At 45.3% G+C, this 26,322-nt stretch overlaps 1 protein-coding gene across 1 annotated transcript in view; it reads left to right on the forward strand.

Annotated features, from left to right (window-relative positions):
* The window catches only part of CLIC6 (chloride intracellular channel 6), a 67,712-nt gene extending 42,176 nt beyond the window's left edge, over positions 1–25,536 (forward strand). The window contains 6 exon segments of the mRNA XM_065942102.1: positions 12,358–12,494; positions 13,814–13,864; positions 13,867–13,937; positions 14,522–14,628; positions 15,794–15,975; positions 25,375–25,536. Of these exon segments, the coding sequence (XP_065798174.1) occupies positions 12,358–12,494; positions 13,814–13,864; positions 13,867–13,937; positions 14,522–14,628; positions 15,794–15,975; positions 25,375–25,536 (710 nt within the window).
* Positions 25,537–26,322: the final 786 nt, after the last annotated feature.

Below are 26,322 nucleotides of genomic sequence, written 5' to 3' on the forward strand. Positions count from 1 at the left end.
TCTATCTATCTTTAGGTACGTGTGCCTAGAGAAGGAAATGGCAACCCACTCCAGTATTCTTGCCTGGAAAACCCCATGAACAAGGAGACTGGTGGGCTGGAGTCCATGGGGTTGCAAAGAGTTGGACACGACTGAGCACAATATATACACACCACATTTTCTTTATCCATTCATCCGCCAATGGGCGCTTGGTTGTTTCTATATCTTGGTTGTGAACATGGGGGTGCATATATCTTTTTCTGGTTAGTGTTTCTGCACTGATCACATTCAGAGATGGGCAGTTCTGGGGAACATTTGTTACCTGCACTGCACTACTGATTTTTAACTGTTTCTCTTTCCCGAAGGTGGTCTGACAGCCGGGAGGAGGAAGTCCGTTTCTGTAATAGCTGACCCTGAGCTGCTGAGGAGCTTGCCAGGGTTGTCTTAAATCCCAGCTCCTTTCCCTGCCCCTCAAGGACTTCAACCTCTGTGCATGTGTTCTCCTTTCTGGGGACCTATAGTCCTGGCTCCTCAGCTTTCAAGGATCAGCTACCTAATCTGATCAATGGGTTACGTTCACCTGTGCTGATGATTTTCTGGTTTGGGAGGAGCAAAGCCCCACTTCTAGGTTGCTCAGTTCAGTTGTATCCGACTCTTTGTGACCCCATGGGCTGCAGCACACCAGGCTTTCCCATCCATCACCAACTCCCAGAGCCTGCTCAAAGCCATATCCATCGAGTCAGTGATACCATCCAACCATCTCATCCCCTGTCATCCCTGTCTCCTCCTTTTCCTTCTTCTAGGTTACTCAGAAGTTGTTAAGAATGCTCTTTTTTGACTCTCTCAAAAAAAAAAAAAAAAAGCTGTTATCTGAGTGGTCAACATGGGGACCAGCCACCCTAGCATGCCTGAGACTTAGTGAGGGGCTGATGAGGGATTTCCAACTTTAAAATCATCACAGTCCCAAACAAACCAGATCACCCAGCCCTTGTCCATTTGGGTGGGAGGAGACAGGAGCCCCAGGACCGAAGGCCTGGGGAGAGAACGGGGGGCGATGAGGCTAGACTTGCTGATAACCATTTCCGGGGGTGAGACTGGTTCCCCTGTATTTCAAGGAACTCCTTGTGATAAGGAGCTTCCTAGAACTGAGCACAGTGATCATTGGCTCCTCAACGTGAATTTTCCTGGAATGGTTCCATAACCTGGCTGTGTGCGGTGGATGCTGTCAGCTGGGGGCGGGAAGAACCTGTCCCAGGCTCTGTTGTTAATCAGGGGTTCTGTGGAGTCTGGCATGGTTTTCCCTGAAAGGAATGGAACCGATAGGAAATAATCAAGAAACAGTTTGGTGCAACAGCAGGCATAGCCGAAGACTGTATGGTCAGCAGACTTCAGAAAAGGCAAAAGAAATGCTTACCAGAGAGTCACACAAAAGGGTTCAGAGCTTGGGAAAACTTACTGACCTGACTTGAGTGGGAGTGAGGTGGTAGTGGGGTGGACAGGAAGGTGACATGGGATATTGAAAGACAGCATTTAAGGGGAGTGATTGGTTCTGCTGGCCAGCATCTATTAGACAGTGGAGAGGAGGAAGGAAGATGGGATGAAGGTGAAGGAGGAAAGGAGGGAAGACATAGCAGATTATCGAGTGTTTCCTCATGTCCGGCACCATCCTGTGTGTCCTGTATAACATCTCATTCATTCTCACCCAACACACAGGGGCAGGCGCAATTAACCTTACATTGTAAATGAGCAAAGAGATGCCCTGGGAGGTCAGGTATTTCGCCCAAGTCACGCACTACTGAGAGCAACATAATTGGAATCTGCACTTGGGAAACATTCCGGCAGAATGAGCTCAGGACAGTGGCATTTTATCTGGGTTCGTCTTGTCCAGGACACAGGAAAGATCAGAGGGGCTAGAGATCCCAGGAAGGAGAGACTCAGCTGGAGACTGCTGCAGGAATCTGGGTGGGAGGGCTAGGAGACCTGGGTGAAAAGGATTTCAAAGGAGAAAGCTGTGTTGGGGGTCCAAGTGATATTCAGGAAAAGGGTGGGGGGGGGTCTGGTTTCCATCTTGAGGACTTGGAGAGGAGTTGGGATCATTAACTGGATCCAGTTTACAAGAACGTGAGTGATCTTTATTCACTTAATCGTGTTTGGGTCTTTGGGCAGGTTGTTTATTAGTCTCCACTGTGCCTCAGTTTCTTCATCTGTGAAATGGGAGTAGAAATAGGACATCTTACAGGAGTTTGAGAGGATCTGTTGTTGTTCAGTCACTCAGTTGTGTCTGACTCTTTGTGGCCCCATGGATTGCAGTACACCAGGCTTCCCTGTCCTTCACCATCTCTTGGAATTTGCTCAAACTCATGTGCATCGAGTCAGTGATGCCATCCAAGCATCTCATCCTCTGTCACCCTCTTCTCTTGCCCTCAATCCTTCCCAGCATCAGGATCTTTTCTAATGATTCAGCCCTTAGTATCAGGTGGCTAAATTATTGGAGCTTCAGCTTCAGCATCAGTCCTTCCAATGAATAGATTTACTTTAGCACTGACTGACTTGATCTTGCAGTTCAAGGAACTCTCAGAGTCTTCTCCAGTACCACAGTTTGAAAGCATCAGTTTTTCGGTGCTCAGCCTTCTTTATGGTCCGACACGTACATCTGTACATGACTACTGGAAAAACCGTAGCTTTAACTAGATGGACCTTTGTCTGCAGAGTGACATCTCTACTTTTTAATACGCTTGTCTAGGTTTGTTATAACTTTTCTTCCAAGAAGCAAGCATCTTCTAATTTCATGGCTGCAGTCACCGTCCACAGTGATTTTAGAGCCCAAGAAAATAAAATCTGTCACTGTTTCCATTGAGAGGATTGAAGCCCGTGTCTATAAATAGTTTGCAAGAACTTAAAATCAGAATAAGGCTTTAAGAAGTGTTACTTTTTAAAGATCAACTTCAAAATTGCTGACTGGGGGGACATTTGCTTCCAAAGGGCTTCCCTGGTGGCTCAGACGGTAAAGCATCTGCCTGCAATGCTGGAGACCTGGGTTCGATCCCTGGGTTGGGAAGATCCCCTGGAGAAGGAAATGGCAACCCACTCCAGTATTCTTGCCTGGAAAATCCCATGGACAGAGGAACCTGGTAGGTTACAGTCCATGGGGTCGCGAAGAGTCAGACACGACTGAGCGACTTTACTTACTTACTTTTTGCTTCCAAAACATTCTAGTTTGACAAGGAAGAGATGGGCTTCCTTGTTTCTCTTCTGCTTGGTTGAAATAGCCTTTCTTCACGTAGATCTGCAGTTCCAGCGTGTTGAAGACCAAGTCCTGATGGGGGAAGGGATTGCCTTCTTCCCTTGTTACCTGAAACTCACTCTCCCTCTGTTGAAAGTGTTAGTTGCTCAGTCGTGTCCGACTCTTTGCGACCTCATGGACTGTAGCCCACCATGGTTCCTCTGTCCATGGAATTCTCTAGGCAAGAATACTGGAGTGGATTGCCCTTTCCTTCTGCTGGGAATCTTCCAGACCCAGGGAATCGAACCCAGCTCTCCTGCATGGTAGGCTGATTCTTTACCCTCTGAGCCACCAGGGAAGCACAGATGATGGTAGACAAAAGATAGAGGCCTGCGGCGTAGTTTCTTGAAAAGGAAGCAGTTTCCCTGGGCTCATCAGCCCTGCCGTCGGTCCAGTGCCCCCAGCTCTCCAGATGCCCTTTCCTCTGGACTTTTCCCCAAGAGGCTGGGGTAACTCCCAGACATGAATGCCAGGCCAGGGCTCTGTCGTTTTGGCTCCTGGCTGAGGATCTGTTTGCTTTTGCAATTAAGAAAACGACTTCAGTTGTTAATTTTCACTTGGAATAGATATAGGAGGCGTTAGGTTTTGGGGGCACAAAAAAAAAATCAGTTTGCCTATACAGTTTGGCATGAAAATCACACTAATTGAGCCTTGTTAAAAAGTACCCTAAATTCCCTAACTGTCTGTTCTGGGCCGTGCAGATTTAGAAGAGGAATGATGATGCTAATGACAATAATAGCTGCCTTTATTGGTGCCCAGGAGACTCCAGTGTGTATCACCCAGAGATCCTCCGAGGCGTAGGGAATCTCATCCTTGGCTTTTTAATGGAGAAAATGAAGCTTGGGGAGAACAAATGGTTTGCCCGAGGCCACTGGATTAGTAAGGAGTGGGACCCAAGTTCATACCGGCTCCCCCTGGCCCCACACCCATCCTCCTGGACCATGTTGCTTCCGAGAGAGGCATGTTGCTCACAACGGAAACTTCAAGATGTTTGACAAACAGGAAGAATTGTATATACATTTTTTCAAATGTACAGATTATTCAAAACCAGGAAGTTTCAGATTGATTTAAATTTTGCCTTTTAAGTTAAACCTCACGTCCAAGAGGCTTTGGGAAGACTTTGCTGCCCATGACCTGAGTGCTTCGTGTTCTGATCCCCTCCCACCCCCCTCCCCTCTCCTTTTCTTTCTTTCTCCCCCACTCCTCCCGCCTCTCTATCTCCCCTCCCCCTCCCACCTCACCTTTTCTCTTCCACTCTTGTTGCATGCTGTCACTCTCCTTGGGTGATCTCTTAGTCGTGAGACACTGTGAGCTTCTTTTCCTTTTTTCAATTTTTATTTTCAGTACATTAGATTTACTCAAACAAGCATTCCAAAGATGTACAATTTTTCCTTTTTTAACAAAGTATAATAAAACATACCCCCCCCAAAAAAAAACCAGAATACTTGACAATTCAAAATCAAACAAGTGGAATATTTGTAATATATGTAAATATATAAATATTTACAAAACTGTGCCTTTTAAATATATAAAGTTACATGAAATTTTGTAGAATTGTCATAAAAGAATGGCTCAAAAATGGGAGAAATTTCCTCCATTCCTAAGAAGAAAATATGTCCCTTAGGAAGCTATGAAGATACTTGAGTACTCAAGGTCTTCTGTTTCAGAGGGTCATCAACTGATTGTGCCTGGAGCCACGGGATTCAGGCCCTTAATGTTTCATGCAAGGAGTGTTTACTGTGGGCCTGGAACTAAGCCAACTGAAGGAAGACGGGTGTCTGGCTCCAGACACTGGCTGTGTGGATGGTTAGGGAGATCCTGGCCCTCCCGCCTGCTTCATTGGGAGCAAGAAAAGACCTACGAGAAGTGTCTCCCAGCTGTCACTCCTAATGGCAGGTGGACAGGGTGGATTTAGGCTGGGGTCTAGGGGTGCACATGCAGACACAGAACCCACGTTTCTCTTTACCAGCACCCCGAGCTCATGGTAGTCAGCCTCTCACCCTCCTGGGGTTGAGTTTATAGCTCCCACCTGTCAGGAGGGGTGCCCATCCATGCTTGGCATCAGTCATAAGATGGTGTGTGTGGGGGAACCAAGGTCACAGGAGGGCTGCCTGTCCAGGATCTCTGCCCTTGGCCATGCAAGGCAGGTTCGATCGCCAGGCTGCAAAGCACGTGAGGCCATCGGGCTTCCTGCAGAGGACTCTGGAGGAGTTCATGGGAGTGTGCAGGCGGGTCTTGGAGTGGAGAGTCGGCTCCCATCCAGTTGCCTGCAGCTGTTTCTCTCTGGCTGTGTTGTCTCCAGCCTTCCACTGAGCCAGCTGCCAACAGAGGAGAATCCTGACCAGCCCTTTGACCACATCATTCTTCTCAGGGGAGCACTGTTTTTAGAGGCTGCCATGGCCTCTCACATCAGTGTTCTGACTCTCACCTCTTCAGATCAGCTACTCATTTTATTCAGCCTGGTGGGCTATAGTCCCCAGGGTCACAAAGAGTTGGGCACAACTGAGCAACTAAACAGCAGCAAGTCCTCCCCAGAATGTTGGGAACATCGTCCAAAATTCAGTCAGTTCAGTTCAGTTGCTCAGTAGTGTCTAACTCTTTGTGACCCCATGAACCACAGCACGCCAGGTCTCCCTGTCCATCACCAACTCCCGGAGCTTACTCAAACTCATGTCCATCGAGTTGGTGATGCCATCCAGCCATCTCATCCTCTGTCGTCCCCTTCTCCTCCTGCCCTCAATCCCTCCCAGCACCAGGGTCTTTTCCAATGAGTCAACTCTTTGCATGAGGTGGCCAAAGTATTGGAGTTTCAGCTTCAGCATCAGTCCTTCCAAAGAATATTCAGGACTGATTTCCTTCAGGATGGACTGGTTGGATCTCCTTGCAGTCCAAGGGACTCTCAAGAGTCTTCTCCAACACCATGGTTCAAAAGCATCAATTCTCCTGCACTCAGCTTTCTTTATAGTCCAACTCTGACATCCATACATGACTACTGGAAAAACCATAGCCTTGACTTGACAGACCTTTGTTGACAAAGTAATGTCTCTGATTTTTAATATGCTGTCTAGGTTGGTCATAACTTTCCTTCCAAGGAGTAAGCATCTTTTAATTTCATGACTGCAGTCACCATCTGCAGTGATTTTGGAGCCCCCCAAAATAAAGTCAGCCACTGTTTCCACTGTTTCCCCATCTATTTGCCATGAAGTGGTGGGACTTCACTTCACTTCACATCCATCATTACACACTGATTTTCTCTGGATCCCTGGGATGTAGTCAACCACATTAGCTGTTTGCCCCCTGGATCCCTCCCGCGTTTCTCCAGGACAGGAACACTTTTCCTGCAGACGAGATAAAAATTCTATTCTTGCCTGGAGAGCTCCATGGACAGAGGAACCAGGCGGGCTTTACTGTCCATGGAGTCACAGAAAGTTGGACATGATAGAGCAACTAACATTTTTCACTCTCATCTCCTTGGTGGAAAGCCAGTTGTCAGGAAGGGGACAGAGTACTTTCAGTTTATTGCCTCTTGCTTTATCTTCCCTCCACCCTTGAACTGTTTTTTTTTTTTTTTAAATAATTTATTTATTTTGGCTGCAGTAGGTCTTCTCTAGCTGTGACAGTGGGGGCTACTCTTTGTTGTGGAGCACGGTCCTAGGTGCACGGGTTTTAGTATTTGCGGCCCCTGGGCTCAATAGTTGTAGCACATGCACTTAGTTGTTCTCAAGCATGTGGGATCTTCCTGGATCAAGGATCGAACCCATGTCCCCAGCATTGGCACGTGGATTCTCATCCATTGCCCCACCAGGGAAGTTCCCCCCCCCCCTCCCCACCAATTGTTTTTTCATGACCTTTACATGGAGTAAGGAAAATGCTTCCTTCACAGAATGTGTTTACCCTTTAGGCTTTCATGGAATTTTCTAGAAAGAGGGTCGTGACCCTGAAGGCGAGGATTCAGGTGGTGGGTGCATGACCTGTTCTGGTGGGAGGGTCATCATCCATTTTTCAGGTGGGGCTGGGGGGGGGGGGCAGTCCCTCAAAAGCCGTGGGGAGTAGGAGTGACTTTAGTGGCCGGTGGGGGTGGGTGGTGCTCCTTACATGTCCCTCCACCCCAGCCTTGGAAAGGTCATTGGCCGGAAGCAAAAAGCAGTGAAAGGAAATTTAACAAAATGCTCCTCCGCAAATTTTCTAAATGGAGTTAAGTGTGCAAAGAGTAGGTGGGAGTAGGTTCCGGTCTGAAGACCTGCTGACCTTTGTAGTGACATTTGAACCTTTACACCTCTGGCTGTGAGGTGGGAGGTGGGCCCAGGCCAGGACTCAGCAGAATTACCAATGTTCTCCAATGCCGCAGATGGGCGCCGGGGCAAACGAAATTTCTCAGAACATGTCAGAGGCACCAATGCTGTTCTTTGAGAAGGATCATCGTCGTAGGCGCTCAGAAATGTTGCATTTTGAAAGGCAGACCTATGAATCTGGGTTATCCAAGTGCTTGGGTCTTCACTGGAAATGAAAAGACACTCTGATCTCTCAAACTGCCTAATTTGATTTTATCAGAAATTTATACATACAAAAATTTCCCCGTAGGCTGAGAACTCTGCTGAGAAAACTTAGCCCAGAGTGTAATTAGCCTGAGAGAATTATCACCATCGGAAAATAAAACTGCGTATGATAAAACGTCCTAATTATGGCAACGGTGTCAGTTATTCACCCCTAATGCCTGTGTGTTTATCCCATCATCTCGTCTGGTAATGACCGTGACCAGGGCGATACTCCCTCGGTGTTGCCCAATAATGGGCGGTGGAGATGGTGTATCTTTGCCTTTATTTTTGCTGGCACATCCTGGCGTTGAAGCACATTAAAGTAATAAAATCAGGCAGCAAGGCGTCCTAGTCACTCCCACCATGTTCCCGTAACCTCCTCATTTACAACAGACTGAGACAGAAAAAAAAAATTTTTTTTTTTTAGAGCAATTTAAGATGAGGCAACACTGGATATGTAAATCCTCTTTTATGGGCAGTCATGGCAGCTGGCTGATTCTTCTTCTAAAATGCCTGACAGCCTTCAGACCAGTGCCTGAGCTGGGTCGGAACAATTCTGTTTGATGGTCACGTGGGTGGGAAATGTACGAAGGCAGCCTTCATCACTACTTTCTGAGCTGTGGGTGTTGTGCCTTGCAGACCATCATTCCACCTTCCAGGTCTTGTGTTAAGCCCCAGTTCCAGTTCTGGGAAGGAACCTGTTAAGAAGGTGAAGTTTTTACCTGGTTGGATGACACAAGCCATTTTTAGGTTTTAAAAGATGAGTTGCTCCTCCCTCCCTTTTTGTTTCTCCTTAAGAAGGAGCTGCCAGGGTTCAGGAAAAGCTGAGAACAATTTCAAGGGAAAACACTGGCTTGAGTTTGAGACCATGAAAGAGACAGAGCAGAGAAGCAGAGAGACCTGTGCAGGGTGGCCGTTCTCCAGACGCCAAGGCAGAAAGCAGTGGGTCCCAGGCATGGGGCTCTTGGTCAAAGTGTGTTTCACCAAGATGCCCCAGCTCCTCGGGGCTCTTGCCCTGTTCAACATAGAGTTATAAGAGGATTCCCGAGGTTAGAGACACAAGAGAGCAGGAAAAACACAATGGCCTGACTCTGCAGAACGTATCTCAGGCTTGACTGAGCTTAGTGTAACCACTATAAAAATAAGAGGTTTAGAAGCTGTGGAACAAGTCAGGACTGGCCAAAATACGTGCCTTTGTGTCCCTGAACTTTCATCTCCTCCTTCGCCCCCTTTTCTGGCGTGACTCTGCCCAAACCTGCAGTGGTTAAGACAGCACCATGATTTAGGAGGGATTCCCAGCAACACGCTGCTCAGAGTTTTATGTAACTGAGTTCTGCGCTGATGCTTGCTCCAGGACATAGCCAAGAGGAGACTGGGCAGCCTTCAAAATGGCCATGAGGCTATGGGTCCCCCAGGCAGGGTGTGGCCTCAGGCAGCCAGAGGGCCTTCTGCAGGGGTCCTAACTATCACACCCCTAATCTATCACAGACACCAAACTGTTCAGTCACTCAGTCAGGTCCGACTCTTTGCCCCTCCAAGGACTGCAGCACGCCAGACTTCCCTGTCCTTCACCATCTCCCAGAGTCTGCTCAAACTCATGTCCAGGGAGTCAGTGATCCCATCCAACCATCTCATACTCTGTCATCCCCTTCTCCTCCCACCTTCAATCTTTCTTGGCATCAGGGTCTTTTCCAATGAGTCAGTTCTTCGTATCAGGTGGCCAAAGTTTTGCAGCTTCAGCTTCAGTATCAGTCCTTCTAGTGACTATTCAGGGTTGATTTCCTTTAGGATGGACTGATTGGATCTCCTTGCTGTCCAAGGGACTCTCAAGCATCTTCTCTAGCACTACAGTTTGAAAGCATCAATTTTTCGGTGCTCAGCCTTCTTTATGGTCCAACTCTCACATCCGTGCATGACCATTGGAAACACCAGGTGGACCTGCTCATAAGCGCTAGAGGGGGGAAGAGAGAACTGGAGGAGTTGGAGGGGGTGAAGCCAGTGCCCTGAGCTCAGGGGACTATTGGTGCCTCCTCATGTATATTTAACTTCACCCATTATCTTGACACTTATGCAGCTGGATTTATCAGCTAGAAGTTCTTGCAAGAACCTTCTTAACAGATCGTCCATTGGGGTGTGGTTCAAACCATTCTGTCTTATGCATTGACCATAACACTGGGCCAGCCTTATTTCTTGTCCAAGGTGGGGCTGAAGCCCTGGACTGCCAGCATTATGGTACCTTGGGAAACTTGTTAAAAATTCAGATTTCTGGACCTCATACAAGACCCACTGAATCTGACTCTTTTTTAAATTAATACTTTTGCTTCTTCTTTTTTTTTTTAATTGGAGTAAAACATGCAGTAAAGGAAACAAACTTTAATTAAGACTTTGTCAAAGTGAGTATACCCACCACATAGCCACCACCCAACTCAAGCTATAGAATATTTCCCCCACCCTAAGGTCTCCTCCCACCCTTTCCAGACAATATCCAGCTTCCAAAGGCAACTGTTCTTCTGATTCCCATCACACAGTTTTCCTGTGTTTGAACTTCACCTACACTGGACTCTCCTAAAGGACTCTTTTGAGTCTGGTTTCTTTCCCTCCACATTACGTGTGTGAGATTCATCCACATTGTGGTTTGTAGTAATAGCTAATAGCTATTTTTTTTTTTCTACCGTGGTATGAGTGTATGGTGTAGTGTGTGAGTGTATGGTGTAGTGTATGTGGTGTAGTGTGGGGTAGTATATGAGTCTGTGTGCTAAGTTGCTTCAGTCGTGTCTGACCCTTTGTGATCCCATGGACTGTAGCCCGCCAGGCTCTTCTGTCCATGGGATTCTCCAGGCAAGAAGACTGGAGTGGGTTGCTGTGCCCTTCCCCAGGAGATCTTCCCAACCCAGGGATCGAAGCCACGTCTCTTAACATCTCCTGCATTGGCAGGCAGGTTCTTTACCACTAGTGCCACCTGGGAAGCCTGTATATGACTATACTATCATTTATTCATCCATTCTACTCTTGGTGGTGTCTGAGTTGTTTCCAGGTTTTAGCTATGACACTAAAGCCTCTAAGAATATTCATTTAAGTGCTTTTTTGTGCCCCTAACACTCATTTCTGTTGGGAGTAGAATTGCTATGTCATAGCATAAATGCATGTTTATTTTGGGTAAATAATTGCCAAACAGTTTTCTGAAGTAGTTGTACCAATTTGCACTCTCACCAGCAGTGGTTGGGGAGTCCACTACTCCACATTCCCATCCACACTTTATATTGTCTGAGCTTTTCATTTTAGCCATTCTGGTAGGTGTGTAGTCGAATCTGTTTGTGGTTGTAACTTGCATTGCCCTGTTGGCTAATGATGTTAAGAACCTTTTCATGTGCTTGTTGGCCATCTGGTCTTTGTCTTTATGAAGAGGGTGATCAAGTCTTTTTTAAAACTGAGTTTGGGGTCTCTTATCAAATCTTCATTTGTAAGAACAGCTTGTTATGAACAGTCTCTCCAAGTGACTTAAGAACTTCATGCCAGAGAACCACCTCTGAAAATTTCTTAAGATGTCCAATTTTCTTGAGGCATCTATCTTTTCTCCTTTCTTCAATTCTCAAACCAGCAGTTGACTCTCTCCCTTTCTGTTATTCAGGTTATAGATTCAGTGCTTTCCTCTCAACTCCCTTTGAACTGCAGATGGCATAAATGGACTTCCTGGGCTAAATATGGCCATTTCTGTCTTCGGAGCCCAGCTGAATCTCCTGGTCTTTCTGGGATTCCAGCATTTTGTTAGCAGTATAACCTTGTTGGGTGGAGAAAGATGGGAGGAGAAAGAAGAGTTTGGGAACTGCCCCAGCAGGATGAAGCCTACGGCTCCCCTCTCTTCTCTAACATCTTCCTTTCTTTTCTCCTGGAAGCCCTGGAAGGGAGCATGTCTGCTCAGTGTTCTGTGCCTGCGCCCGGGCACGTGTGTGTGGATGTGACCTGCTCGGGTCATCAGGGAGACATTGCTCCCACCTGTCTTCCTACCTTCCATATCAACTGTGAACAATCTGCCATCTAAGTACAAATGCTCCCCAGTGGAGGAGGAGACCTAAACATTTATAGTGTTCCAGGGTCCTAGAACTCATAGGAACCAGTCCTCATTCCAGAGATGGAAACAGTAGAGAATGCTGGGGATCGTTTCCTGGTGGGAGAGCCTGCTGGTCTTTTTTGCAAATGATCATCCTGGCAAGAGAGGTGTGTCTCTTCTAAAGAGGATCAAGAGATGGAGGGAGGGGAAGAGTATGTCTTTCCTTTTCCGCCTTTAGTAATAAAGGGGGTTCCCTCTGGCTGCTCTTTCCCTCTGAGAAGTGCTATTCAGAGGCTCCAAATGGCAGGAAGTGGTGAGGAGATGGAAGAAGGTAGAAAGCTCAGTGAGTGTGTGTGTGTCCTCCCCGCCCACACCTCCCACTTGGAGGCTGGGGGAAGGGACCTCACAAGACTACTTACGGCATCGTTACTCTTAACATACATTCACCATGATTTTGTGTGCATGCAGAGCAGAGTCTGGCTTTTGTAATTGTGAGTCTGGCTCTGATAAAGATCTCTTCCATTTGCAGGCTGGCTGCGATGGTGAGAGTATTGGAAATTGCCCATTTTCTCAGAGTCTCTTTGTGATTCACTGGCTAAAGGGTGTTCTATTTAATGTGACAACAGTGGACTTGAAAAGATAAGACCAGGTTTCTGCAGTATTGAAATAATTGTCCCCAGTTCCCTGTGCACACAGGCACACAGAGAAACACCCAGACAGACACACAGGCACGGAGATGGAGACACGCATACACATAGACATAGGCAAATACACAGAGCCAAATACAGACACACACACAGACACACTCAGAGGCACACAGAGACACAGACACACAGGCGTGCGCATGCACACACACAGATGGAGACACACAGATACACAGACATACAGACACAGGCCCATACATAGACAGACACACACACAGATGGAGACACATAGAGACAGACACACCCAGAGACACAGACACACAGGTCGGTGCATACACACACAGATGGAGACACATATACACACAGACATACAGACACAGACGCGTACACAGACCCAAATACAGACACACACACAGACACACACATAGACACACTCAGACAGAGACACACAGAGACAGACATACACAGAGGCACACAGAGACACAGAAACACAGGCGTGTGCACGCACACACACACACAGAGATGGAGACACACATACACACAGACACGTACACAGACCCAAATACAGACACACACATAGACACACTCAGAGACACACAGAGACAGACACACAGACGTGCACACACACACAGATGGAGACACACATACACACAGACATACAGACACAGACGCGTACACAGACCCAAATACAGACACACACACAGACACACTCAGACAGAGACACACAGAGACAGACACACACTGAGGCACACAGAGACACAGAAATACAGGCGTGTGCACGCACACACACACAGATGGAGACACACACATACACATAGACATACAGACACAGACACACAGACACACACATACACACCCACAGACGGGGACACACAGACAGAAACACAGGCACACACATGCACCCTCCTAGGACCCATGGGCCCTGTCCTGGGCATGTCCACCATGGGTCAGGACCCTAGATTGGAGCAGGCGTACGTGGGCCATGAAGTCATTACAGGATGGGGTCAGAAGTAACCTAGAAGGAGTAGGAGGAGGGGAACCGGGAGGAGCCCGCCTGCCCAGTGACTGGTCAGCCATGACCCTCTCTGGAGCCTGCCTGAGCCCCTCTCCTGACTGATAACACTGGAAAGGGTTAACTTTTCAGCCCTGTCTCCAGATAAAAGGCCACACTTTCCTTGCCAGTAGGACAGTTTGTAAACTCCCAGTTGCCTTTGAAATTCTCAAGGGTGGTTTTTCTTCCACTGGTGTGTGTGTTGGGGGTGGCATGGTTAAGCCTTGGCAATGATCCCAACCCTGGCACTGCCCTTCCCCCCTGCTCAGGAAGCCTGCGGACCTGCAGAACTTGGCTCCCAGCACCAACCCACCTTTCATGACTTTTTTGACAGTGAAGTCAAGACAGATGTGAATAAGATCGAGGAGTTCTTAGAGGAGAAACTGGCTCCCAAAAGGTGGACCTCATCAAAACCAATGTTGGCAACTCAGTTGTAACTTTTCCCTGTTCACAGACAGTTCTAAAGCTCTTGGCGCTGGGTGTTGGTTTTCTGTGGCCATGGCGCTTACCTCCTAAGCTGTACCCTGGTGTGCCCTGAGTCTAGGTGGCTGGGACTTCTCTACTCTGCACCTGCCATGTGGCAATTAGGGTTTGATGGCAGGAAGTGTGGAGGAAGTGGGCCGATGTCACCTGGGGGGCCCACTTCTGCTGGCGGGTTGGGAGCGTGTGTTACAGGCAGCATTGCAGCAGGTTGGGCCTGCAATGGAACACTCTAGTTCATCATCTTTATTTCAGGAGGGAAAGAACCCAGACCAGCAAGGCCAGGGGGCCCTCTGTCCCAGGATGAGAACGATCCGTCCACTGCTTTACTCCTGGACAGTGTTGCTCCCAACTTTGAAGATGGAAAGATTAGGAAAACATTTAAGGAGCAGTTTTCATTTTTATATCTGCTCAGAGAAAGGCATTTCTTCCCCTCCTGCTTTGTATTCTCCCAACTCAAACATTGCTGATCTGTGATACTCCCACTTTGAACTTTTCAAGGTACCCTGAGCTGGGGACCCAACACCCTGAATCTAACTCTGCTGGAAATGAGGTGTTTGCCAAGTTTTCAGCATTTATAGAAAACACCAAGAAGGATGCAAACGAGAGTGAGTCCCTCCCATCTTCTTGTTTTCTGTTTTCTCCATGGACTTCCATTCTACCTCTGGTGTGGCTTCTTGTAAGATCTGGGGAATTCTGACTCACTGCACAGTGGGGAGGGACCTGTGTATAGAAATAAAGAAAAAGTACCTCCCACTCTGAGCTTGCACATGGGTTTCAGAGATTTTCTAGAGATTGTCCAGGAAAGGACATTTTTAGGAGAAAATCATCACCACCAGTGATTCCTTGCTCTCCTGTGGAATTCAGGTTGAATGAACCTTCTATTGCTGCTTCCTTCACTATATGATTTCCATAAAGGTTTTTTTTTTAATTTTTAATTTTTAAAAAAATGTTTTGGTCACATGGTGTGGCATGTGGGATCTTAGTTCCCTGACCCTGCACTGGAAATGTGGAGTTTTTTTAGTTTATTTATTTTTAATTGGAATATAATTGTTTTACCATATTGTGTTGGTTTCTGCCATACATCAGCGTGAATCAGCCATAGGTATATACCCATCCCCTCCCTCTTGAGCTTCCCTCCCACCTCCCACCCCATCCCACCTGGAAAGCACAGAGTCTTAACCATTCAGTTCAGTTCAGTCACTCAGTTGTGTCCGACTCTTTGTGATCCCATGGACTGCAGCACGCCAGGCCTCCCTGTCCATCACCAACTCCTGGAGTTTACCCAAACTCATGTCCATTGAGTCGGTGATGCCCACCATGAAAGTTTCTCCACATACATTTTTGAATAAATGAATGAGTTATAGAAGCAGCAGTGTTGTATAGAGAGAAGAATTATTTTCCAAGAAGAAGGAATTTTTTATTTAGATCTCATAAACCCACCTGTCTCCTTCCTGACTCTCTAACACTCACTGGCCATGTCTCAGGAGGGAAGGGACAAACTTCTTTTTCTTTTTTTTTTGATATCTAGAGAGAGGAGGGCAGGAGGAGAAAGGGATGGCAGAGGATGAGATGGTTGGATGGCATCACTAGCTTGATGGACATGAGTTTGAGCAAGCTCTGGGAGTTGGTGAAGGACAGGGAAGCCTGGCGTGCTGCAGTCCATGTGATCGTAAAAAGTCAGACACGACTGGATGACTGAACAACAACGAAGACAGAGGAGACATGGACTTCCATGGCTCATCTTAGTTGTTTTCTGCCTTCCTATTTTAGTTTATGAAAGGAATCTATTAAAGGCCCTGAAGAAGCTGGATAGTTATGTGAACAGCCTCCCGCCTGATGAGATAGATGCCTACAGTACCGAGGAAGCTGCTATTTCTGGAAGGAAGTTCCTGGATGGCAGTGAGCTCACGTTGGCTGACTACAACCTCTTACCCAAGCTCCATGTTATTAAGGTTTGTCCTTCCTCGTACCTCAGGTGCTGAATAAATGAATGGGGCTTTGTTTCATTTTGTTTTGACTTGTGTGAGTGTGTGTGTTTTGCCAAGACAATCTAAAACACGGGCTCTTGAATTTAAAGTCTAGCTTGTTGCTGTTTGTGGTAGCCAAGCCCCAAGTCTGAGATCTGTGAATGCTGTTCTCAGGTGTTCCTTGGGGGTTCTCATAAAGTGTCTGAGAGCTTGGCTCTCATCCCTCCATCCTCAAAGCTTCTGTTTTCCAGACTTAACCCTCACAACCTAAAGACAAGCTATGTGAAAGCAACTTGAGGGAATAGATTGATTATAACTCCAGTCTTGGAGGTGGTGTGTGGAATCTGCGAGGATTAAAATGTGAACTCAGGAAATTCCCTGGTGGTGGTTCAATGGTTGGGACACAGCACTTTTGCTGGGGTGGCCTGCGTTCAATCCCTGGATGGGGAACCAAGATCCTGCAAGCTGAGCAGTGCAGGCCAAAAACAAAAACAACAACCAAAAAACTGAGCTAACCTTGAAAAACAAAATGAACTCAGTCAATTGTTGGTGATGGGAAGAGTAAGCCTAACCCTGAGACAAGAGAGGAGGTTGGCTCTTAACACAGACCCCTTACAGCTGGCGAGCAGCTGACAGCTCCTCGGCTGGACTACATGTGGCAGCCTGTTTTCCCAGGTGATCAAACATGAAATAAGAGTCGCTGGTCATGTATAATGAGGGTTTAAAGATTCCCTAGACCAGTGGTTCTCCAACATTAGTAGGCATAAGAATTGTGCCTACTAATTTAGAAAAGGGCCTGCTCAGGGGCTCCAGTCATCTCCAACTCTTTGTGACCCCATGGACTACAGCCCCTCAGACTCTCCTGTCCATGGGATTTTCCCAGCAAGTTTACTGGAGTGGGTTACCATGCCCTCCTCCAGGGGATTTTCCTGACCTGGGGACTGAACCCACATCTCCTGCATTGCAGGTGGATTCTTTACCACTGAGCCACCAGGGAAGCCCTTTTAGAAATGTAAACCCCTCAATTTAGCCCCTGACTTACTAAAATCAGAACTTCTGGGGGTGACTCTGAAATTCAGAAGCAGATGACCCCACCCTTGGACTCCTTAGTTATGGCTGTTCTCTGAAGTGCCCCAGTCTGGCTGTCACTCACAGCTGTTAGTTGTTGTATCATTATCACTGTTGGTATGCCCATAGTCCTCAGTGTCCCTAGATTCCCAGGAAGAAGCCCAATCCTTGTTCAGAGGCATCCTTATTATTCAGATCATACCAGGTCCAGAACTAGGTCCTTGGTATAAGGATAGGGACATGGGAGAGAAGACATAGGGAAATACAAATCAAGGAACTTGTGTTCTAATAACGCATTTATTTGGCATTTTAGTTCAGTTCAGTCACTCGGTTGTGTCCGACTCTTTGCAACCCCATGAACTGCAGCACGCCAGGCTTCCTGTCCTTCACCAACTCCTAGAGCTTACTCAAACTCATGTCCATTGAGTCGATGATGCCATCCAACTATCTCATCCTCTATCATCCCCTTCTCCTCCCGCCTTCAACCTTTCCCAGCATCAGGGTCTTTTCCAATGAGCCAGTTCTTCGCATCAGGTGGTCAACAGTATTGGAGTTTCAGCTTCAGCATCAGTCCTTCTGATGAATATTCAGGACTGATTTCCTTTACAAAGGACTGGTTGAATCACCTTGCAGTCCCAGGGACTCTCAAGAGTCTTCTCCAACACCGCAGTTAAAAGCATAAATTCTTTGGTGCTCAGCTTTCTTAATAGTACAACTCTCACATCCATACATGACTAATTTGGCATTTAGAAATTTACAAATTAGGTTCCCACAGTCTGTGGCATGGCTGTCCTGTGGGTGACTGGCCAGCCCGTTACTCTAGTCATTCTTTGCCTTTCTCTTCCTTCCCCACTCCATTCCAAGCCTTGTCCCATTCATCCTCTTTCTTCTCTCTTCCCTGATGTGTTCAAAGGGCACCAACCTGAAAGCTAAGTCTTGAAGATGCTGCTGATCTTCCAAGTGAATGTTCTTTTTAATAACTCTGCCAGTACTCTGACGTGTAAAATTTCATGACAGCATCTCAATCCCTCAAGCCTGCCACACTGGTGATTATCCAAACTGGACATTTGAGAGCCATTTTCCAACAGGTTATTTATGTCATTGTGTCTGGTTTAGTCCCTTTATTAAACGTATTCTCATCATTGCTATGACTAGTGTAACATCACAGAAGCACATGGAGTTTAGGGAAGGCAAGAGAAAGACATGTATGTACACACATACATACATACATACATACACAGATCAGTTGCCACTTGTTTAGCTCCTATAAAAAGAGACTGTTTATAATGTAAAATGCACTGGGAAGACCCAGAGGAATCCGGCGGAGAGGGAGGTGGGAGGGGGGATCGGGATGGGGAATGCATGTAAATCCATGGCTGATTAATGTCAATGTATGACAAAAACCACTACAATGTTGTAAAGTAATTAGCCTCCAACTAATAAAAATAAATGAAAAAAAAAAAAATGTCAGTAGAGGGGATAAACTTCAGAGTAAAATAAAGCAGTCCACGGCTCCAATAGAAGACCTAACTGCAAAATCTTCAAAGTCACTTAGCACTCAAAATACCCAGCAGTTTAATAATTTTCCAGGATGGAGCATTTCTGAAAGGCAATGAGAATCATTCTACAGGAATTTATGGTAAGACAATGAGAGAAAAGAGGACTTCATAATCTATTCCTGTCCTGAAACCCAGCAAAAACATTCTGAAAATATAAAGCATTATCTCCACTTTTAATTTCTCTTTGACTGCATCACATAGCACCTGGGACCTTCCCCATCCAAGAATTGAATCTGCACCCCCTGCATTGGAAGCTCAGAGTCTTAGCCACTGGACCACCGGGGAAGTCCCTCTCCACCTTTTGTAAAATTAGAAAAGGATGGACCACCAACTCAAAGACTTAGACACTAGCTTCTCTAGATCTTCGGCAAGGTTCAGATGTCTGTAAAAGTAAATAATTCAGCCTTGAAGTGCCCAACCCAAGCTTCTTTGTTTGAGAACAGAGCAACGAGTGGGCCAAGAGAGGCAGGGACCAGCCCTATGGAGATGAGATCTCTGTGGAGGCAGAGGTGAAGGTGAAACTGTTCAGAGGTGCCACCTGTGTGTTCTGCCACTGTCCCCTGACCCAAAGGAACAAGGAAGGGAGATGGAGGAGAGGAGAGAAAGAAAGTGGCATTCTGCTTTGTGACTGCTGAGCAGAGAAAAGAAATAAGCTTGGAATCACTCAGAAGAGAGACTGTAGATGACCTCAGCATCACTTTTAGCCATGGCGACCTCCTCCTAATCCGTGAGCCTCAGAGTGGAGGAGGCACTAACCCTGACTTTGATCTTGACCCTCATGTGCCCCTGGGCAGAGTATAGAGCAGGGGTTGATGAGCAGGTGAAAAAAGAGTGTTAGTTGCTCAGTTGTGTCTGACTCTGCGACCCATGAACTATAGCCCGCCAGGCTCCTCTGTCCATGGAATTCTCCAGGCAAGAATACTGGAGTGGGCTATCATTTCCTTCTCCAAGGGCTCTTCCTGACCAGGGGTTGAACCTGGGTCTTTTGCACTGCAGGAAGATTCTTTACTATTTGAGCCACCAGGGAAGCCCCTTGATGAGCGGGTGTTTGAGGATAAATACCCAATTGGTCTGCTTGCTGCCTGGCCTTACTCCCATTGCTCTCCACCTTGTTTTTAAGCAAATAGTAGGTCCAATGGGTCTGGCCATTAAAGGATGGTTAGTAACCAAAAGGAATCCAAGTGGGAACTCTGTGTATAGAGATGATCACAAAGAAGAAGGAGAAGGGTTAAACAGAACAAAAGAGAAAAAGGCAGATGAGAAACACCTATCTGGTTAAGACTGGCCCAGAAAACCAAAAACTTTTCAGACAGATACTTCCACAACCTCAAAGAAATGAAAGAGAACATGAACTCTTCCCTGAGGCTTAGGAGGTAAAAAACCCACCTGCAATGCAGAAGACACAGGAGATGTGGGTTTGATCCCTGAGTTTGGAAGATGTCCTGGAGTAGGAAATAGCAACCCATTCTGGTATTCTTGTGTGAAAATCCCATGGCCTTACTCCCAGAGGAGCCTGGTGGGCTACAGTCCATGGGGTCTCAAAAGAGTTGGACATGATTGAACTACTCAGCATAGCACATGAACCTTTGGAGAAAGCACTCAAAGACAAGTCACAAAGTGTCAAAAAATATAATCTCACAAAGAGGATGGAAATGAAATGGACAGAATTGAAAAAAGCCTTAAAGACAAAACAATTTCAGAAATTGCTTAGAAGTTGTATTAGGAGTAGGAAGAGGTGGAAAATGACATTGCAGAAATTCATCAAGGATTTGGAATACGGCCTGAGGAAATGATCTCAAATCAAAAGGAAAAGAAGAGGTAAAGGTGATTAGAGAGAATCCAGGTGCACATAATCAGGAACAAGAGACCATTAGGAAAGAAAGGGGAAAAAGAAGACTCAAAGGTAAAGTGTTTTGAACTAAAATATGATCTGAACATGTACTTTAAATAACAATCCATGCTTAGAAAAATATTGTCCTGGATAGTCAACACGCTATGATATAACTGGTTAAGTTACTGAACTTTGACAATAAAAAAGAACCCTTTGGGTGTCCAGATGATAATGATAATAGTAACAATAATAAAAGGTGAGGCCACCTACACAAAGGAGACATTCAGACTAGCCTCATATTTCTCTAACTTGAGGTGAAAGTGTTTAACTCTTTGCAACCCCCTGGATTATAGCCCGCCAGGCTCCTCTGACCATGGAGTTCTCCAGGCAGGAATACTGGAGTGGTGATGACATAAATCAAAGCAAGAATCTCTATGATCCCCTCCTAGAGTAACGGAAATAAAAACAAAAGTAAATAAGTGGGACCTGATTAAACCTAAAAGCTTTTGCACAGCAAAGGAAAGTATAAGCAAGGTGAAAAGGCAACCCTCAGAATGGGAGAAAATAATGGCAAATGAAACAACTGACAAGGGATTAATTTCCAAAATATACAAGCAGCTCATACAACTCAATGCTAGAAAAACAAGCAACCCAATCAAAAAATGGGAAAAAGACCTAAACAGACATTTCTCCAAAGAAGACATACAGATGTCTAATAAACATATGAAAAGATGCTCAATACCACTCATTATTAGAGAAATGCAAGTCAAAACCACAATGAGATATCACCTCACAGGGGTCAGAATGGCCATCATCAAAAAACTTACAAACAATAAATGCTGGAGAGGTTGTGGAGAAAAGGGAATGCTCTTGCACTGTTGGCGGGAATGTAAATTGATCCAGCCACTATGGAAAATGGTATGGAGATTCCTTAAAAAATTGGGTATAAAACCACCATATGATCCAGCAATCCCACTCCTAGACATATACCCTGAGGAAACCAAAGTTGAAAAAGGCACAAGTATCCCATTGTTCATTGCAGCACTGTTTACAATAGCTAGAACATGGAAACAACCTAGATATCTATCGACAGATTAATGGATAAAGAACTTGTGGTACATATACACAATAGAATATTACTAAACTATCTAAAGGAATGCATTTGAGTCAGTTCTGGTGAGGTAGATGAACCTATCATACAGAGTGAAGTCAGTCAGGAAGAGAGATAAATATCATAATCTAATGCATATATACAGAATCTAGAAAAATGGTACTGAAGAATTTATTTACAGGGCAGCAATGGAGAAACAGACATAGTGACTAGACTTATGGACATGGGAGAGGGGAGGAGGGGGTGAGATGTATGGAAAGAGTAACATGGAAACTTATATTATTGTATGTAAAATAGATAACCATCCAGAATTTGCTGTGTGGCTCAGGAAACTCAAAGAGGAGCTCTGTATCAACCGAGAGGGGTGGAGTGGGGAGGGACATGGGAGGGAGGTTCAAAAGGGAGGGGATAATATGTATACCTATGGTTGGTTCATATTGAGGTTTGACATAAACCAACAAAATTCTGTAAAGCAATTAACCTTCAATTAAAGAAAAAAAAAAAACTACTGGAGTGGATTGCCATTCCCTTCTCTGCAGGATTCTAGGGTCACATTAAAAGCCAGAAAACAGTGTTTTAACAGTTAACGGACTGGGGACTTCCCTGGTGGCCCAGTGATTAAGAATCCACCTTCCAATGCAGGGGTTTGATGCCTGGTTGGGGAACTCAGAGCCCGCATGCTTTGGGGCAGCTAAGCCCATGCACTGCAACTAGAGAAGCCTGTGTGCTACAGCGAAGACCCAGCACGGCCAATAGTTAAAGGTTTAAATGAAAGGATGTGTGATGTAAGAATTTTATATCCAAGTAAATTGTTGCTTTTACCTAGACTTCTGGTCATGATGGAATAAGCACTCCTGAGCCATTTTGTAAAAATAAAATTTCTATATGATGATATAATAAAAAAGGATGATAAAATAAGAATCCAGGAGAAGGTGTGTGGTATAAAAGGGTTGGTGCTAGATCTGAAACCAAAACTAAGATTAAACAGCTGTGGGAGTTATAGCTACAGGACTGAATCAGATACAGCAAACTTCGATTTTCACCCCATTGGAAGGAGGATAATAGATCAGAAATGAAAAGAAGTGTAAGTATACTAATTTCCTTACTTATTATCAGGAGGAAGTAGAGGTCAACCAAAGAATAGTTGATAAATCAAGAAATAAAGAATTCTTATTATTTAAAGTTATATAGGAAACCACTGGACCCACTCCAGTATTCTTGCCTGGGAAATCCCACGAACAGAGGAGCCTGGCAGGTTATAGCCCATGCAGTCACAAAGAGTCAGACCCAACTTAGCAACTAAGCAACAACCACCACTGGAAGAGTTAAAACAGACCATAAACCTTCCAAACCACCAGAGAGGGAAACACACACATACACAAATGCAAAACTATTTACAGGAAGTTGGAAAACAAAGTGTTATATTAATAAGATATGATATAAAACAAGCTTACCTTTATGAGAGGCACATATGTAATAAATTTACTCAGAATGTTTGGGTAAAGCAAAAGCAGGAAAACGCAAACAAAAGAAAAGCACGAGTCTTGACATTAAACTTTAGTAACAGTGAATTCAAGTAAAAGATAATTATTTAGGCGGCTCTCTGAAAAGTTATGTGGTCCTGTCTTGGTGCATCATTAGCTCCCAGCTTCCAGAATCTAAGAAATAAGTCCCGAAGATCTTCTAATTGGTGACAGATTCCATACTCGTGTCATCCAAACATCCTAGGAGCCAATATAATGGGAAATATTGTCCTTCCAAGTATTGTTGTTCAGTTGCTCAGTCATGCCCAACTCTTTGGGACCCCATGGACTGCAGCACGCCAGGCTTCCCTGTCCTTCACTATCTCCTGGAGTTTGCTCAAACTCATGTTCATTGAGTAGGTGATGCCATCCAACCATCTCATCCTCTGTCGTCCCCTTCTCCTCCTGCTTTCAATCTTTCCCAGCATCAGGGTCTTGTCCAATGAGTTGGCTCTTCGCATTACATGGCCAAAGTATTGGAACTTTAGCATTAGTCCTCCCAATGAATATTCAGGGTTGATTTCCTTTAGGATTGCCTGGTTGGATCTCCTTGCAATCCAAGGGACTCTCAAGAGTCTTCTCCAGCACCACAGTTCAAAAGCATCAGTTCTTTGGCACTCAGCCTTCTTTACGGTCCAACTCTTACATCCATACATGACCACTGGAAAAACCATAGCCTTGACTAGACAGACCTTTGTTGGCAAAGTAATGTCTCTGCTTTTTAATAAGCTGTCTAGGTTTGTCATTGCTTTCCAAGTATTTGACCTCCCAAATTCATATCTAAGTTAGACCCAAGTTCTAACTCCTCAAATCTCAAAACTGATCTTATTTAGAAATAGAGTTTTTGCAGTTGTAATTAGTTAAGATGAGATCATGTTAATTGATTAGCAGCAATATAATGGGTCCCTAATCCAACATGACAGATGTTCTTATAAAAGGGAATTTGGATCCAGAGACACCAACACAGGGAAAGTGCCAGGTGGAGGCTGGAGCTGTGCTCCCATGAACCAGAGACAGGGACAGACCTGGAACAGATCCTTCCCCGGAGGCTTCAGAGGGAGCCCGGCCCTGCTGACACTGTGATCTTGGACTGTGGGCCTCCAAGAGTGTGGGAGAAGACATTTCTGTTGTTTCAAGCCACCCACGGTTGTAGTGCTTTGTTAAGGCAACTCCAGGGAACTCATACCATCTGCAAGAGGATACACCCTCCTTTGTGATGAATTCCCAGTGACACCCTCCAGCCAGAGGAGACATCTCACACTGCTGTGTTTTCGTGATATCCATTCATAGCTACTCCATCCTTACATCCACTGTTTTCTTGAGAATAAGGATTTTTCAGTTCATGAATCTGCCCTCTGCACACGGTAGACCCACAGTGAAATGATCCTCTTGGGGGCAGAATGATGGAAATCCACAGGTGTAACATATCCAGGTAGTTGGGGTTTTAAGAAGTGAGGCTCAGCAAGTAGAAAAAAAGAGAGGGCACTTCAAAGTGATCCTGGTACAATCTAAGCTAAGATCCACCCTGAACCTTTGAAAGTGAAAGTTAGTCGCTTGGTCATGTCCAAATCTATGTGATCCCATGGATTGTCTCCTCTGTTCATGGGATTCTCTAGGCAAGAATACTGGAGTGAGTTGCCACATCTTTCTCCAGGGGATCTTCCTGACTCAGGGATCGAACCCAGGTCTCCTGAATTGCAAGCAGACACTTTACCATCTAAGCCATCTGAATCTTTAGGCACCAAATAACCCAGCAGCAGAACACAGGGAGAGAAAACTACTAAAACACAGAGAGAAATCCACCAGATTACAGAGCAAGCTCAGGGCTTCCCAGTGGCTCAGATGGTAAAGAATCTGCCCACTAACACAGGAGATTTGGGTTCAATCCTTGGGTCAGAAAGATCCCCTGGAGAAGGAAATAGTGACCCACTCTAGTATTCCTGCCAGGGAAATCACATGGACAGAGGAGCCTGGTGGGCTATAGTCCATGGGGTCACAAAAGAGTTGAACATGACTGAGCAACTAGACAATAGAGCAAATTCATGCCAGCGTGTCATGAGGACTATCTGTGATGAATGGGTGGGCATGGTTGTGTAGCACCTCTGTTTTGAGTCCCACGCTCAGCGTGCACCCCTGCAAACTCATATCACAACTTGGGCAGCTTGAACGGCTGTAGGATGACATGGGAACTTGAGAAAGAATATATTACACGCCTCAGAAGAATGGATTGTCTGATGTAACTGCTTACGTTTGTGGGTTTTCCCTTTCTGACTGTTTCCTCTTCATTTTCAGATTGTGGCCAAGAGATACAGAGATTTTGAATTTCCTTCTGAAATGACTGGCATCTGGAGGTACTTGAACAATGCGTATGCTCGGGATGAATTCACAAACACATATCTCGCTGACCAGCAGATTGAACATGCATATTCAGATATTGCCAAAAGTTTGAAGTGAAGCCAGACTGTTTTCTGTCTCCTTTCTCAGCTGTGTGAGCTAGACTATGGAAAGAATGTCTCCTTTGCCTTTCTCTCCCAGTAATCATCCTTAGCAAAATAATGCCCATACTTTAGCAATGTGGATACCATAGCATGATCCACTCAACAGGAAATGATTCCTAGCCATGTAATTTGTCAGCTCAGTTCTGTATCTGAATAATACCAGTATTTGTTGTTATACACTCCAATTGTCTAGTTTATGTTCATTTATATCGTTGGCATTCTGGGACCTTGTAATCTATGATATTTAGGGCATGAGTTTTGCAGTTTAAGTTTCAAAGCAAATAAGGCTTGGATTTAAGCCTTATCTATTATTAACCTCCTTTATTTTTTTAAAAATGTGTTTTTCTGTGACAGTTTTTATAATCATGCATAGCCTATTTTTCTGCTCTAAATTAGTAGTTTAACTTTTTTAAAACAAAATAATTTTTAAAATTACAAAGTGATACTTATTTTAATATTTGAAACAAAGTCAGAAGGTATAAAAAAGAAAGACAAAAGTCACCTAGAATTTCACTACACTTAGATTACTACTGATAATGTATTGGTGAGTATCTTCCAAATCTTCAGACTCTTTCACACATACGCATTCACACCACATAGAATTTCCTGCCTCTGTGGTATTGTGTTAGTTTATTTTCAAGGACTGGTGAAGGGACCACTCCCCCACACCACCTCCCTTGGTAATACCTTGTTGGTCAGGCCTGGAGAACCTAAAACAGATTTGGCACCACAGAGCTCAAGA

Source organism: Muntiacus reevesi, chromosome 8 (genome assembly GCF_963930625.1).
Source record: "Muntiacus reevesi chromosome 8, mMunRee1.1, whole genome shotgun sequence".
Taxonomy (NCBI): domain Eukaryota; kingdom Metazoa; phylum Chordata; class Mammalia; order Artiodactyla; family Cervidae; genus Muntiacus; species Muntiacus reevesi.